Source organism: Macaca mulatta, chromosome 13, assembly GCF_049350105.2.
Source record: "Macaca mulatta isolate MMU2019108-1 chromosome 13, T2T-MMU8v2.0, whole genome shotgun sequence".
NCBI classification, from domain to species: Eukaryota; Metazoa; Chordata; class Mammalia; order Primates; family Cercopithecidae; genus Macaca; species Macaca mulatta.
In genome coordinates, this window is record NC_133418.1 from 107,406,966 (window position 1) to 107,420,809 (window position 13,844).

Genomic DNA, 13,844 nt, shown 5'->3' on the forward strand with positions numbered 1-13,844 from the left:
CCAACAGAACTCCGTGCTGTTTCCCACACCATCCCCTTGTCTTCCTGCCTGCTACAGTCGGAGTGTTTGTGTCCCCTGCAACATTCATATGTTGAAACCTAATCCCCAAGGTAATGTTCTTAGGAGATAGGGTCTTTGGGAGGGGACTAGGTGCAACCCTCCTGAATGGAATTAGTGCCCTTACAAAAGAGGCCTTGGAGAGCTCACTGGCCTCTTTCACCATGTGAGGACACAGCAATAAAGAGTCATTTATGAACCAGAGAGGGGACCCTCAGCAGACACTGAATCTTCCCTGGTCTTGGACTTGCCAGCATCAATAACTGTGAGAAGTGTATTTCTGTTGTTTATCACTACTTGGTTTATGGTGTTTTGTTACAGCAGCTCAAATGAGCTGAGACGCTGCCCTTGTGCCCTTTCTTAGTTTGTCTCTTTGTTAGGAATGACATCCTTGCAGCTACAAATCTACCTAAATTTCAAGGTGTCTTGAAATCTTCAGTGAAGTTACTTATACAGAAATTTCTTAGGCTAGAAAATCTTCACCTATGTTGGGGCAAATGTTACTTTGTATCTCTTCTAGCTATTTACACAGATTAAGAGTTTCTCCTAGGCTGTGAGGCCCTTAGAGGAGGGTAAGAGTCTGACTCAAATTCCACACACTCCATAGCTCTTGGCTACGGACTTGTTTTAGACACCATTCTACAGTTGTTTGTTGAAGGTGGAAGACGACTAATAGCTTCTCTGTATTACTACAAAGTGATTCCTCCCTTTGACATTTTATTTCTATTTTATTTTATTTTATTTTATTTTATTTTTTTGAGATGGAGTCTTACTCTGCTGTCCAGGTTGGGGTGCAATGGCGTGATCTTGGCTCACTGCAACTGCCGCCTCCCAGGTTTAAGCAATTCTCCTGCCTCAGCCTTCCCAGTAGCTGGGATTACAGGCATGTACCACCATACCTGGCTAATTTTGGTATCTTTAGTAGAGACAGAGCTTTGCCATGTTGGCCAGGCTGGTCTCAGACTCCTGGCCTTAGGTGATCCACCTGCCTCGGCATCCCAAAGTGCTAGGATTACAGGCGTGAGCCACCATGCCCGGCTGCTTTGACATTGTAGACAGGGAAAGTTGGTTGTAAAATAGGCCAAAATTTGTCTATCACTCTCCCAGTTATAATAGGACTGGATTTCACCTGTGTGGGGAGAAGCTGACCTGGAGTTCAGGGCAGGGTCAGATTCACAGCAATATCACAGTAGTCACGAGGATGGAGCCACAAGCTTCATAACAACCCTCAGAGAGAAACAGTCAATGGCCCAGGAATCCTTCCAAGTGGACACCAAAGATGGAAGAATCAGTAAGACAGAGAGCTTTCTTCCAGCAGTTGCTCCATGGGCCACTGGAGGGCAGGGGTAACTGAGTCCCACCTAGGTGAGTCAGTCATTCACAGACCCAATGTGGATCAGTGATAGCCAGATTCAAATCCAGATCACCGTTTCAAAAGGTTAGAAAAGTCCAGTAACATAAAACATCTTTTCACTGAGAAATCCAGACATGATTTTGCATGTTCAAGTCCAATTCTGTAACAGAAATGGGCTGTTTCTTCCTCTTTTTTTTTTCTTTTATTTTTTTACACGGGGTCTTGCTTTGTCATTCAGGCTGGAGTTCAGTGGCGCAATCTCAGTTCACTGCAACCTCCATCTCCCAGGTTCAAGCGATTCTTGTGCCCTCAGTCTCCCAAGTAGCTGGGATTAAAGGTGCATACCACCATACCCATCTAATTTTGGTATTTTCAGTAGAGACGGGGTTTCTCCATGTTGGCCAGGCTGGTCTCGCACTCCAGACCTCATGTGATCCGCCCACCTCGACCTCCCAAAGTGCTGGGATTACAGGCGTGAGCCACCGCGCCCAGCCTATTTATTTATTTTTTTGAGATGGAGTCTCACTCTGTCATCCAGGCTGGAGTGCAATGGCATGATCTTGGCTCACTGCAACTGCCGCCTCCCAGGTTCAAGCAATTCTCCTGCTTCAGCCTCTCCAGTAGCTGGGATTACAGGCATGCGCCATCATACCTGTCTAATTTTTGTATTTTCAGTAGAGACAGAGTTTCACCATGTTGGCCAGGCTGGTCTCAAATTCCTGACTTCAGGTGATCCACCCACCTCGGCCTCCCAAAGTGCTGGGATTACAGGCGTGAGACACCACTCCTGACTGCTTTGACATTTCTTCTATTGCAATTAGAAATGGAGTGTCCTTGAACAATCTGCTGCAGAGAATAACTAATGGGACAGCAAGTCCTTCTAGCTTTAAACCCTTATTCAAGGGCTTCAGTGTTATTTGTAAAATGGGGGAGGGAGTGGACTGAGAGACTTCTAAAGGGCTCTTTCCAACCTTATCCTGAGGGCAGAGAGGTTGAGGTGTCATCTAAGAGCATTTCTTCAGGATGCCACAGTCACAATAACCACTGATATCTCTCTAAATGACACCTGCCCTACCATGGGAAAGCAAAATCCCAAGGTGTGGAAGCCATCCAAAATAATTTCACACCCTTGGAGACAGGGGAAGGTTATCATTTTGACCCCGTGGGGTAATTGCTGTCTCTAATGCTGGTAGCTAGCTATTCCCTGAGACAATATCACCATAATAAAATACTGTTGGAGCCTCACATGGGACCTTGTTTTCCCAGAACTCTAGATGATTACTGTCTTTTCCTTGAGATTTCAGACCCCAGCTCTTGTCTTCCACATTAATTCAAGTTGAATGCAGCCCCAATCATATTGGCAAACATTCCAAGTGGAAATAAATGCTAAAAATTGCAACATCCTCACCAGCCCTGTCTGGATGACATTATGTATTTCATGTAATGTCTATTCCTTAAGGAATTAAAACCCTTCTATATATAGCTCTGCCCAACAAATTTTTAATAAAGTCTGCTCGTAAATACGTCTTAGTAACAAACAGAATCTGAATCTCTAAAAACTGGTCATCCCCAAATCTTTTTTGAAATGTTTTATTTTCAAAATTATTTGAATCAGACATTGAGAAGAGACAGTATTCAGATCTGTCACATTTTCTTTTGATAAAATATCTGATGAGAGAGAAAATTCTTGATGCCACAGCCCAATAAACTGGACTATTTGGCATCTGGAAGTCCTCCCATGCCCAGGTACCTAAGACCAAGTCACTGATAAGCCTTACCTGTGCAAGACGATTCGATGCTTATGAAGCACTTTTGCTCTCACCACCCTCCTATCTCAACAAGAGCCCATGAAATAAGCAAGGCCCAGAGTGTTATTCTCATTTGACAGGTGAAAAAACTGAGGGACAGAGTGGTCTGTGAATTTATTTAACAAACCTTAAGCATAAAGGACTTTCCCAAATTCACATGACTAGTATATGGCAGAACCAGGTGCACATCCAGGCTTCTAATTAAAATCACACTGCATTTACCTGTATTCAGGTTGCAGGACAGAATGTCCTTGCTAAAAGTTGGGACAGATGCACACCAAAGTCTTGGGAACACAGAGGGAAGAGACTCTTCTGGCTTTGGGAATTCGAGAGGTCAAGAAATGATTTCCCAGAGAGAAGCTTTTGAACTGATCCTGGAAAGATGGCTAGGATGGAGCAACATGATGTGTATTCTGCTCCACAGCAAGGTAAACTGGAGAACCTCCCAGATGCCTGCTCCTGAATGTGACCCAGAGGATGCAGGAAGCATAAAAATGTGGCAAGAAGGTTGGGTTGAGTGACCCAGGTGTTTGTCTCCATTCACCACTTTGTAACCTCAGCCACGTCTCCTGACTTCCCAACCTCTATGGCTTAAAGTGAGGGAAATGCTGTCTCTAAGGTTGATTTCATAGGCCTTGGTGAAATCAAGTAAGCCACTGGTCAGACTGACAGGGATTAGAATAATCGGAAAGGAAGGGAATGAAGAAGACAAGGGAGAGAGAAGAGAGAAAAGAGGGAGTGAGAAACAAGGGAGAGATCTATGGCAGAAGCCCCAGAAATGTACAAGCTTTTTCTTCCATAGATTGTTTTCAGGTTGTTGATCTCAGCAAGGCTACCAAGAGGTTTTTGATTATTTTTGATTTTTGCATTTTTATTTCAACCTAACATACCTGATCCAGTGGGCCTCCTGCCAACAGAATAGGCACAGGGGCTCTAAAACACAATAATCATTTTTAAATTCAAATTTTTATTGTCCTAGTCAATGAGAATTTTTTAGTTTCTAGACAGACTGATGGGTCCTCATGTCCAAATTTACCTTCTTTTGTGGATCAGCTTGAATGTCACCTTCCTAACCAGCCCTCTCTGACCCTCCAGGCCCTTTCTTGTCTTTCCTGGTCCTGATCACAGTCAACCCAGTGTGATGGCTGTTCATATATGTATTTTTTTTTTTTTTTTTTTTACCCTATCTTGACTATAGGTTTCTGGATGGCACCAGACCATAGCCACCTAGGCAGGGATATGTGGTGTTTTCTGTTGCAGACCCAGGGCCTACATAGCCCCTGGCACGTAGGAGTGCCCAGGAGGAGTGGAAAGCAGGGGCTGCATTTTATCCCACTGGAGACTCCCTCTTTGCATTAGCATGGAGCTCTAGAGAAAATAAAGCTTGATTGGTGATTGGTGGGCCATAAATGAATCAGACAAACATCATCTACATACTAAAATCCAATTTAACAGAATTTAACAGAACAAAGCCTGGAAGCTTTTGTTTGTATTCTCATGCCAGTGAAGTTTGTTTGAAAGTATAACTTAGAAGGGGATTCATCTTAGTGCCAATTAAGACTCAATAACTGCTGTTATGGAACCTAGAATGTTAGGTCCGCCAATGGTTAGAAACACTTTTAGTGACTCTTATCTTTTCTTGGGACTACAGAATCTTCAATGAATCTGATTAAAGCTACCTCAAGAGAGTTTATATACAAAATTTTACATGCAACTTCAGTGTGGGCACAACTCCTGAAGCCTATTTAAACATACTTCCAGTTTAAGACCTAGATTAGTGTTTTTCAAAATGTCACTTATATATTTTGTCCTTTAGAACCACCTGAAAGGTCTTACTAAGAATCCAGATATTGGGTCTGTAATTCCAGTGAACTAGCAACTCTGAGGAGGGGGCCTAGCAGTCTGCCAATTGAGCAGTCAACCCAAGTGATTCTGAGACACGTTAAAGTTTGAAAGCCACCTACATAGACTGATACTTTCATTTGCACAGATGCTGAACTTAGAACCAGAAAAACAAAGGCACTTGTTCAAATCCCACTGCAAACAGTGCAGACCTTGATTATATACTTTATTTCATATTCTGTAAGACAGAGGTTATGTACCTAAAATCCTATAATTATTATATGTTTGTATACAACTTTCAGGAAGAATGCCTTTTATTCCACATAGTAGTTTTTAAGCCCAAGGGCACAATTTAAAAGTAGAATTTTAAAACCATACAGAGAATTATGGAATATTTTCATAATATCTTATTAACTAGAAAAATATTTCTTATTCTATTAAAAGATTTTTACCATCAAATATTTAGGTACTAGTCCTATAATAGTATTTAGTCTTATTTTGTTGTAATACATATTCCTGGGTAGCTGTATCAACAAAATTTTGGTGAGTAAACTTGTATTTTCAATGCCTAAGGCCTGGAAAATTTCTTATTGAAGGGAATTCCACCAGTATATTTTGTTGTAAAAACATAGATGGTTTGGTGAAGTGAAAAGCATTACTCAAAAATAAGATACACCAATTCCTCCAGGCTCTCAGCTTGCTCAGAGCAATTGAGGGCAATGCCCAATAAACTGTCTGTCCCACAGAAAGCACAGAGAAAATGGGTCTCAAGTGAATGAATGAACCAATGGACAAGCCTGCTCTTAGCTAGAAAAGCTGGAAGCGTGTTTTCTAATGACCAAATTATAGAAACTCCTCAGGAAATGACCACCTAGAGGGACAGAGAATGACTTGGTAGGAACTCTTTTGTTATATGCAAATGTATTTTATTAAAATTCAAACTGTTAAATCAGTGATGATCAAATTGGACTCTAGGGCTCTCTCACCTGTCTCAGGTGCACCTGTCAGTGGCCTAAGACTTTTCTAAGAAGAAAACTTGCAGCAATGACACAAGCTGAGGCTCAGGAGAGGTGGGCCAGAGCCCAACAGAACAACCCTTGGGTGCTCAGTGGCCTCTGAGGACCTCTCCCCTCATCTGCAAAATAATAAGCCATCGAATTGAGGAAGAAAGTCTCCTATCTGGAGGAGGGGCATGAGGATCAGGACACAGAGAGATTGGTAGGAAATGGGTAAAGAAGGCCTTAAGTGCCATCTTCATCCTACCTGGCAGCAGGGGGCTGGGGAAGGGTTTGTGCTTAAGGGACACAGAGTTCAGTGTCTAAGAATCCCCCAAACCCACCAGAATACACGGTAGACATCACAATCTGACTACGGCACATTTTCCTATTGAAATTTCATAGAGCCTCTCACCCTCTTCCGTGCACCATTTGGTGCTGCCATCGTACGTGGCCTGTGAAATGAAACCTATTTTCATCCTGGCTCTCTAAGTGTAAATGAGAGGATCGTCAATCAGGACAGCAAACACAACTTTTGATAGGCCATAAATAGTTTTCATTTCCCTTCTTTCCTTTGGGACTCCGCTGTATGAGGTGATAAAACAGACCTTATTATTTCCACCTTATAGACAGCGAAACAAATTCAAACCAGCAGAGATTTGGTAAATGTAACACAGCTAGGAATGACTCTCACATCTGTCAGATTCCAAATCCCATTTTTTTTAAACAACTCTGTGACTGCCTTTTCAACTGAACCTAAACCAAACCCAAATGTTTCCTGATGAAAATAATCTTGAAAGTCAAACTCCAAACATAAATTAAAATCCACTTAGGGCTCTTTGCAGGATTCCTCTAGGTTTGTTTCTTGATATCTTTAGTTTTGATGTCATAGTGGCTAAACAAAATAGCAAAGGCACCAGTTCTCCAAGGAAGAGGACCCTGGGATGGAGACACTTCTTCCCTACACACTTGCTTGCTCTTCCCCTGGGTTGATTTTCTCATTAAACTGCGGCCAATTCTGTGAAAATACAGTTAAAATTGCAAACTGCTCATCTTAATTTGTGATGAATTGGCAATCAAAATGATTGTTGAAAATAGGAAATTCCCATGGGAGGTGATCAGGTACTTGGTTCTTGGTGACCAAATGCAAATGCTTTCTTCCCAACCTACCAGCAGCAGTGCTGTGGTGGGGATGATGAAACATCTGCTATAACTTCTGTGGCCAGAGACAGAGAAATCCCTATGTGTGCAGGGAGTTCCAGACATCCGGGGCAGAAGGCATCTTTCTATCAGATGTAGAGGGTGCAGAGAACGCATGTGACAACAGAGAAGGAATAAGAATTATATTCATTTGCTCAGGCTGCTATAACAAAGCACCACAGACTCGGGGGGAGCTTAAATCAAGATATTTATTCTCTCACAGTTCTGGGAACTGGAAGTCCAAGAGAATGTGTTGACAACCCAAGTGCCCATCAAAGGGAAAGTGGAAAATAAACAGTGGTATATTTGAACAATATAACATTATACAGCGGTCAAAATAGTTGAACTGTAGCAACACTAAGACATTAAAAAAGCAAGTCTCAAAAGATTCTAAAGTAAATACAAATTTTAAAAAATACACTTCACAGGATTACCAACAAATGCAGCTTCTCTCTCTGGCTGGCAGATGATGGCCATCTTCTCCCTATGTCTTTCCGTGGCCTTCCCTGTGTATGTCTCTGTGTCCAAACTTCCTCTTCTAATGACACGTCACACTGGATTAGGGCCCACTCTCATGACCTCATTTAACTTTATTATCACTGTAAAGGATCTGTCTGCAAATACAGTCCCATTCTGAGGTATTGGGGGTTAAGACTTCAACATATGAATTTGGGGGAATATAATTCAGCTGATAACAGGCAGCAAGCTTGAAAAAGGAAAGAGCTATCTGCTAGGGGACATTTTGGTTTCTAAAAGGCTAATAGAAAAGTTTTCCTCTCATCACTGCATTAATTAACTTCTTGTTTTAATATTCCATTTTGAAATCAACCTCTCTGCTTTCTACTCTTGCCCTACCACCAAACATTTCTGTCATTACAGCTTACATTGTGGTGAATCACATCTTTCCAACTTGCCTGTGAAATTCAGGAGGGCAGGGAGGACTGTCCCATAGTCACTTTTATATGCCTCCATCACCAGGCTGCCTGAGAAGGAGGTGCACAGCCAGCACTTATTACATTCAGGCAAGAAATGCTTACCCATACTTGCTCTGTGGCAGGCTCTGTGCTAGCCGCTGGGTCTTACATTGATTGAAATGAGGTGACTGTGTCTGCATGACTAAAGAGTGAAGCCTGCATCTAGCTGGGAGGGACCATGTTCAGATCTGTGTTTTACAAATCTCACTCCAGCAGCTGTATGGTGGATGGGCTGGAGGGGGTTAATGAGGAGCTGCCCTGGGAGTTTGGCGGAGAGGCAGAGCTGTGTGCTGCAGTGGGAGTCAGCATTCCTGTCTTTGAAGTCTGTTCCACATTCAGTTTGTGATGCTGGGCAAATTGCCTCATTTTTCTAAGCCTCAGTTTTAAATGCTTTTAAACATATATCTGCTGAAGGAGTTCCTTCACATTTGGGATGCAAGGGCTTCTAAAGTTGGGAGACTGTGGCCCCTGGCCTTGCAGCGGAGCCACTCCCATTATCCTGCCTCTCCTTAAACACTTATCAGAACTTGTTCTTTAGCAACCGAGGTGACTTCCCCCTGGAAAGGGAAATGGGTCAAGTAGCAAGAGGGGATGTGCCAGACTGACTGCACACACAGGAGGGCAGAGGCTGCAGTCAGTTTTGCTCCCTCAGTTGCATCCCAGGATGTCTCAATCTCTGCACCAAAGATAGAAGGAATCACTGAATGTGCCCATTCACCAGGATAATGACTGTGTCTTGCTGAATATTTGCATTGAAATAAGCTTTTTCTCATCAGCCCATCTTCTGGGCCTATTACATAATCCACATCTTTTTCCATGCTTCTCCTTTCCAACTTATCAGATCTGCCTTTCTTTTTTCTGTGTACGTGGCATATTTCTGCTGTGGTTTTTTCTGTCCTTGGACAACTCTAGAAGGAGAAAAAGACTGCCTGCTTTCTATTTGATATAAGCGTACAGGCTGAGCTGGAATAAGAGGTTGCCAAAAACATAGACCTAAGTTCAGAAAGTCATATATTCCCCTCCTGGAATAAAAAACCCACTCTAAGAGTGAGATGGGGAGGTGGGAGATAATTTTGGTGCATATACATCAGTTGTACCATAAAACGCTGAGGCATGCTTAATGTTTACATGACCCCTCACCTTGAGGCTGGTGCTTTTTCAGTGCTACATACTTCCAGTGTGTAAATAAAATACTTCATTTCCTGCATTTCAACTATTTCTTCAAAGGCAATACCTCTCTCATTTTAAACAAACAGTGAGGAATGTGGCACACAGAGCTCTCTTAATCGTCGTGTGACAGCTTGCATGGCTTTTAGTGATATGAAAGTGACTTTGACAAATCTTGTTTGTCTGTACTTTCCTTGGGGTTGAGAATACAGACAGTTCCAAGGCATGGACTAGCCCCTAGGTAATAAAATAGAAGATGTGACATTGAAAACTAGGGAGAGTAGTATGGCTATCTAGGAAATACATACTATCCTGTTTCTCTGCAAAAGCAATGGACATCAATTGAGTAATAGATGCACCTTCTCAGCACTTCAATAGAAAGGTCTTGGCATGCTAATAATTGATTACCCAGATCTTCTTAGAAATGTCACAGTGATCATAAAAAATGCACACTATTTATTCTGCTGATTAGTGAGCTTTTAATGATGCAATAAACAATTGCAACAGCTATGACTTTGAACACAATACATATCTAACCACATGGCCATACTCCCATCCCATCCCTTGGTTTTCCCCACTTGAAGTAACTATTCATTTCAATCTTGTGTTCATCACTTCCCTGCTTTCCTTTTTATATGATTTTATTGCATTTATTGGTAATCCTGTAAAGTGTATTTTTAAAAATTTGTATTTACTTTAGAATCTTTTGAGACTTGCTTTTTTAATGTCTTAGTGTTGCTGCAGTTCAACTATTTTGACTGCTGTATAATGTTATATTGTTCAAATATACCACTGTTTATTTTCCACTTTCCCTTTGATGGGCACTTGGGTTGTTTCCCAGTTTTGCCATTGTTAATAGTGCAGCTATGAGCATTCCTACACATGCCCCTTCTTGTACAGTACAAGAATGGAATTGCTGGATCATAGGTTATGGGAAATGTTCGGTTTCAGGAGGTAACGATAATGCTTAATATTTTATATAATCATTTCACATACACATTTATACATCTGGGTGATTCAATATTGCTCAAATCAACATTTGCTAATTAAATGATATAAAGCAATATTTTTCTATTTGGTGTTTTAATCACAAAAAGTTTTAAAAATGTATTTCTTTTACTTGTGTAACATTACATAAGTATACATGAAATGGAATGTCTTAGATCAGCCCAGTCTAGAACCAATACAACTTGTAGACTCAGACAAGCCAAAACAATACTACTGCAGTAGAAATTGTACCATTTATGGGACTGTTCTGTGTAATGTTCAGGGAAAGGTTAGTTTCTGAGCAGTGTACGGTGTTGAGTTATGAGTCCATGTTGTAGACATTGCTGCCCAGAGGTATGCTACACCCCACCTCCCCCTTTCTAAATGTGCTGTTGTGGGAATCTGGGTTCTTATCTGGATACAGGAGCATCTTTTTTGGTTAAAAAAAGAGAGAAAAAAAGCCATCTTGTGTACTTTTTCTTTAACTGGGAGAAGTACACCTACCTTTAACAGGACAAACAATGTTGTAATTAGTAAACTGTCAATAATTATCAGTAAACACTCTTCTCTGAGCTTTTTATGGTTCTTTCACCAGATGCTGTCATTCCTTGAGCTCTATTCAGCGCTTTGATTTAACAATTACTCTTTTTGTTCAGAAATTGCTTATTTTGGGAACAACATATATACATTTGCATTTTTAAATGTTAATTTTTCTTTCTGAATGGAAAACAGCCAGTTGAAACAAACTGGCTACTTAGAGTTATAATTCCATGTGAGGGTACATTTCATGAAGGCCATAGTTCTGGCCTAAGGAATAAAAATAAGGTTGAAAAACAACTTACCTTCACATAGAGCTGCTGAAATTCCTCAAGATTCAGCCTCCCGCTTGGACAGTCCTTGAGAAATCCTTTGTACCACTGCTTGAGTTCATGCTCATTAAATTCTGTGCTTTTCACCAGGTCCTCCATCACTTCGGGGGCCAGTTTGCTATTCTGCTTCCCCATCCTGCCTGAAGAAAAGCAAATTAATTCAATTAGCGCTGTGGCTGTGATCATTTCAAACTTGGTTAGGAGCCAAGCTAGAGTTCTGAGCAGTCCCATGGTTGGAACTCCCTCCAGTGTGGCTGATCCATATCTCCCCAAGTCTGCCTCCTTCTACTTGGTATTCTAGAAAATATACGAGTGAAATAGACTCTTCTGACAGTTCCAAGCGCTGTAGGGTTCACTCTTCACCTCATTGTGTCATCTTTCATATGGTGTTGACTCCTAAATGGAAGGCAACCATCCCTATTTATGCTATTCATAGTAAGCATATGGAAGTTGTTTTTCTTTTCCTTCTACAAATTACACTTTATGAACCCTTGTTTTCCAGGTGTTTAACTCTACATTTAGTTTAATGGGATACTCAATGGGATTACTGACAAGAACAATGAGAAGACTTTATAACTAAATGATCAATAAGTGGCTTGGAATATCTGATCAGCAATATTAAGGAGTCTCAGTTGGTCTAGTTCAAGTTGGAGCTTTTTTCCCCCAATAAAAACAGCTCATTTCTATTAGTCACATTAATTCTCTGTTTCTCCTCTCATAATTAGATACTTCCTACAATATTGTCTTCAGAGTTGACAAAATCTTGATGATTTTCTTCTAGGGATTGTCTGGGGAGTTTTTGTTGATATTATTCCAGACTGCTATTATTTCTGATTTTGAGTTAAAGTAATAGTGCATAAGATAATGTTACCTATATCCATTAAGCACCAGGTTGTGTGGCCAACATCACAGCAGGGAGTAGGGAGACAGAGCAGGCTTGAGATAATTCCTGATTTTTCTTCCTGATTTGGCCACTTACTATATGTGTTACTTAGGGCAACATTAATCAACTGCATTATCTTAAACTTTATAAGCAGACATAATAATAAAGCTCTTTCAGATTCATTGTGATGGCTAATTAAGAAATAAGTAGGTAAACAAAGGCCAAAAAATTCCAAAATTAATGTAACTGTTCAGGAAAATTAAAGATAATTTTAAAATTTTCTCTTTAATGTTGCTTTATAATAAATAATAAACAATAAAACTATTGCTAATAATAATAATAAAAGAATTAAAACATAAATTAACTCCAGGTTGATTTAAAAAGTCAAGTTAAACTTGAAAATTGGAAAATTTCCAGAAACAGGAAAGTGCCAGAAGATCTTTCAAATCCAGTTAGAAGAGACTGAGTTAGGGTTGAAGAATCACCCAAGTGAACCCAGTCCTTCATTGTGGTTGAAACAAACTCTCTTTCAGGCTGCAGGCACGTCTACACTTGCAATAGCCCGGAAGGGGTAATCTCATCGCATACTTTATTGTTATTATTTTTTACCTTCTTCTAAAACAGATTCCACACCCATTGTCAGTAACTTGCCCCAACATTGGCCAATTCTTTCACTGCAATGAAACTAAACCACCCTTGCTACTTCCAGGGAAATTTCCAGTCAGCACGATCTCAGCAGCACAAAATGCAGTCAGATGATACCATTAAGATGGCCGTTTACCCTCCAAACTCTTCAGCATGAGGAAAGAGCCCAGTATCAGCAACTCTGCCCTTTGTCACGGTGTTTCTCTAATTATTTCTCTGAATTTCAAGTTCCACGTCTCTTATTAGCAACTGTCTCTTAATTATAAGTTACTGTGGAATTCCATAGCTGGGTGTGGAAATCAAGTGGGTACTCAGGTGTCAGGTTTACTTAATGTGGGTAAGAAAACTCTAATTCATGGTTATCCTGAAAATCAAAAGATGTCTTGCGAAAACTTTCAGTACTTCACTGTGGTTTTTTTGGTAGAGAATTACAAACCTTCATTCTTAAACTAGAATCTCACCTAAGAAAAATAGCTACTTAATATTGAGTGCTGGCGAGGGAGAAGGCACTTAATGGAACACCTCACAAACTTCATCTCCTGCTCAGCAATCACTGAGTAATCAGGATTAGGGGAGCTCCCTGAGGCTCAGAACACTTATGGTAACTTGTATAAGAGCATATAATTAATGCATGGCAGAGCTAGAATTTGAACCTGGATCTATAAGACTCCAATGTCCAAACATAGACAGGCTGGTGGATGAAAGGCATTTCAGGAGAAGGAACAGGAAGAGCAAAACAGGAAGGTTTCAGATAACTGAATCAGTGCTTAGAAGGGATGAAAAATGATCATTTTGCCATCCTGGCTGCCTCGTTTGGAAAAGACTTAAATTTACCAAACCACAAGCTCAGAAGTGACTTTCGTATTAAAAACCACCTCCCCCAAGTGCCTTTATAAGTTCGACGACGTATCAGCTTCTTTGTCAGGCAAGGAGGCTTGGCTTCTCCATGGGTCACTTGTGATGTCTTACACTGTTCCAGCTGACTTGGGAGAGGGTGGTCTATTACACACACAGGAAATAATGTCAGAACCGTGAATCACAGTTTGGAGACTCAAGTGCATAA

At 40.9% G+C, this 13,844-nt stretch overlaps 1 protein-coding gene across 4 annotated transcripts in view; it reads right to left on the reverse strand.

The window, feature by feature from the left end:
• The window catches only part of VSNL1 (visinin like 1), a 115,479-nt gene that overhangs the window by 50,302 nt on the left and 51,333 nt on the right, over window positions 1–13,844 (reverse strand). For all 4 annotated transcript variants that reach the window (XM_028831957.2, XM_015111750.3, XM_015111753.3 and 1 more), the window contains exon 2: window positions 11,227–11,393. In XM_028831957.2, the coding sequence (XP_028687790.1) occupies window positions 11,227–11,393 (167 nt within the window). The remainder of the gene's footprint in view (window positions 1–11,226; window positions 11,394–13,844) is intronic.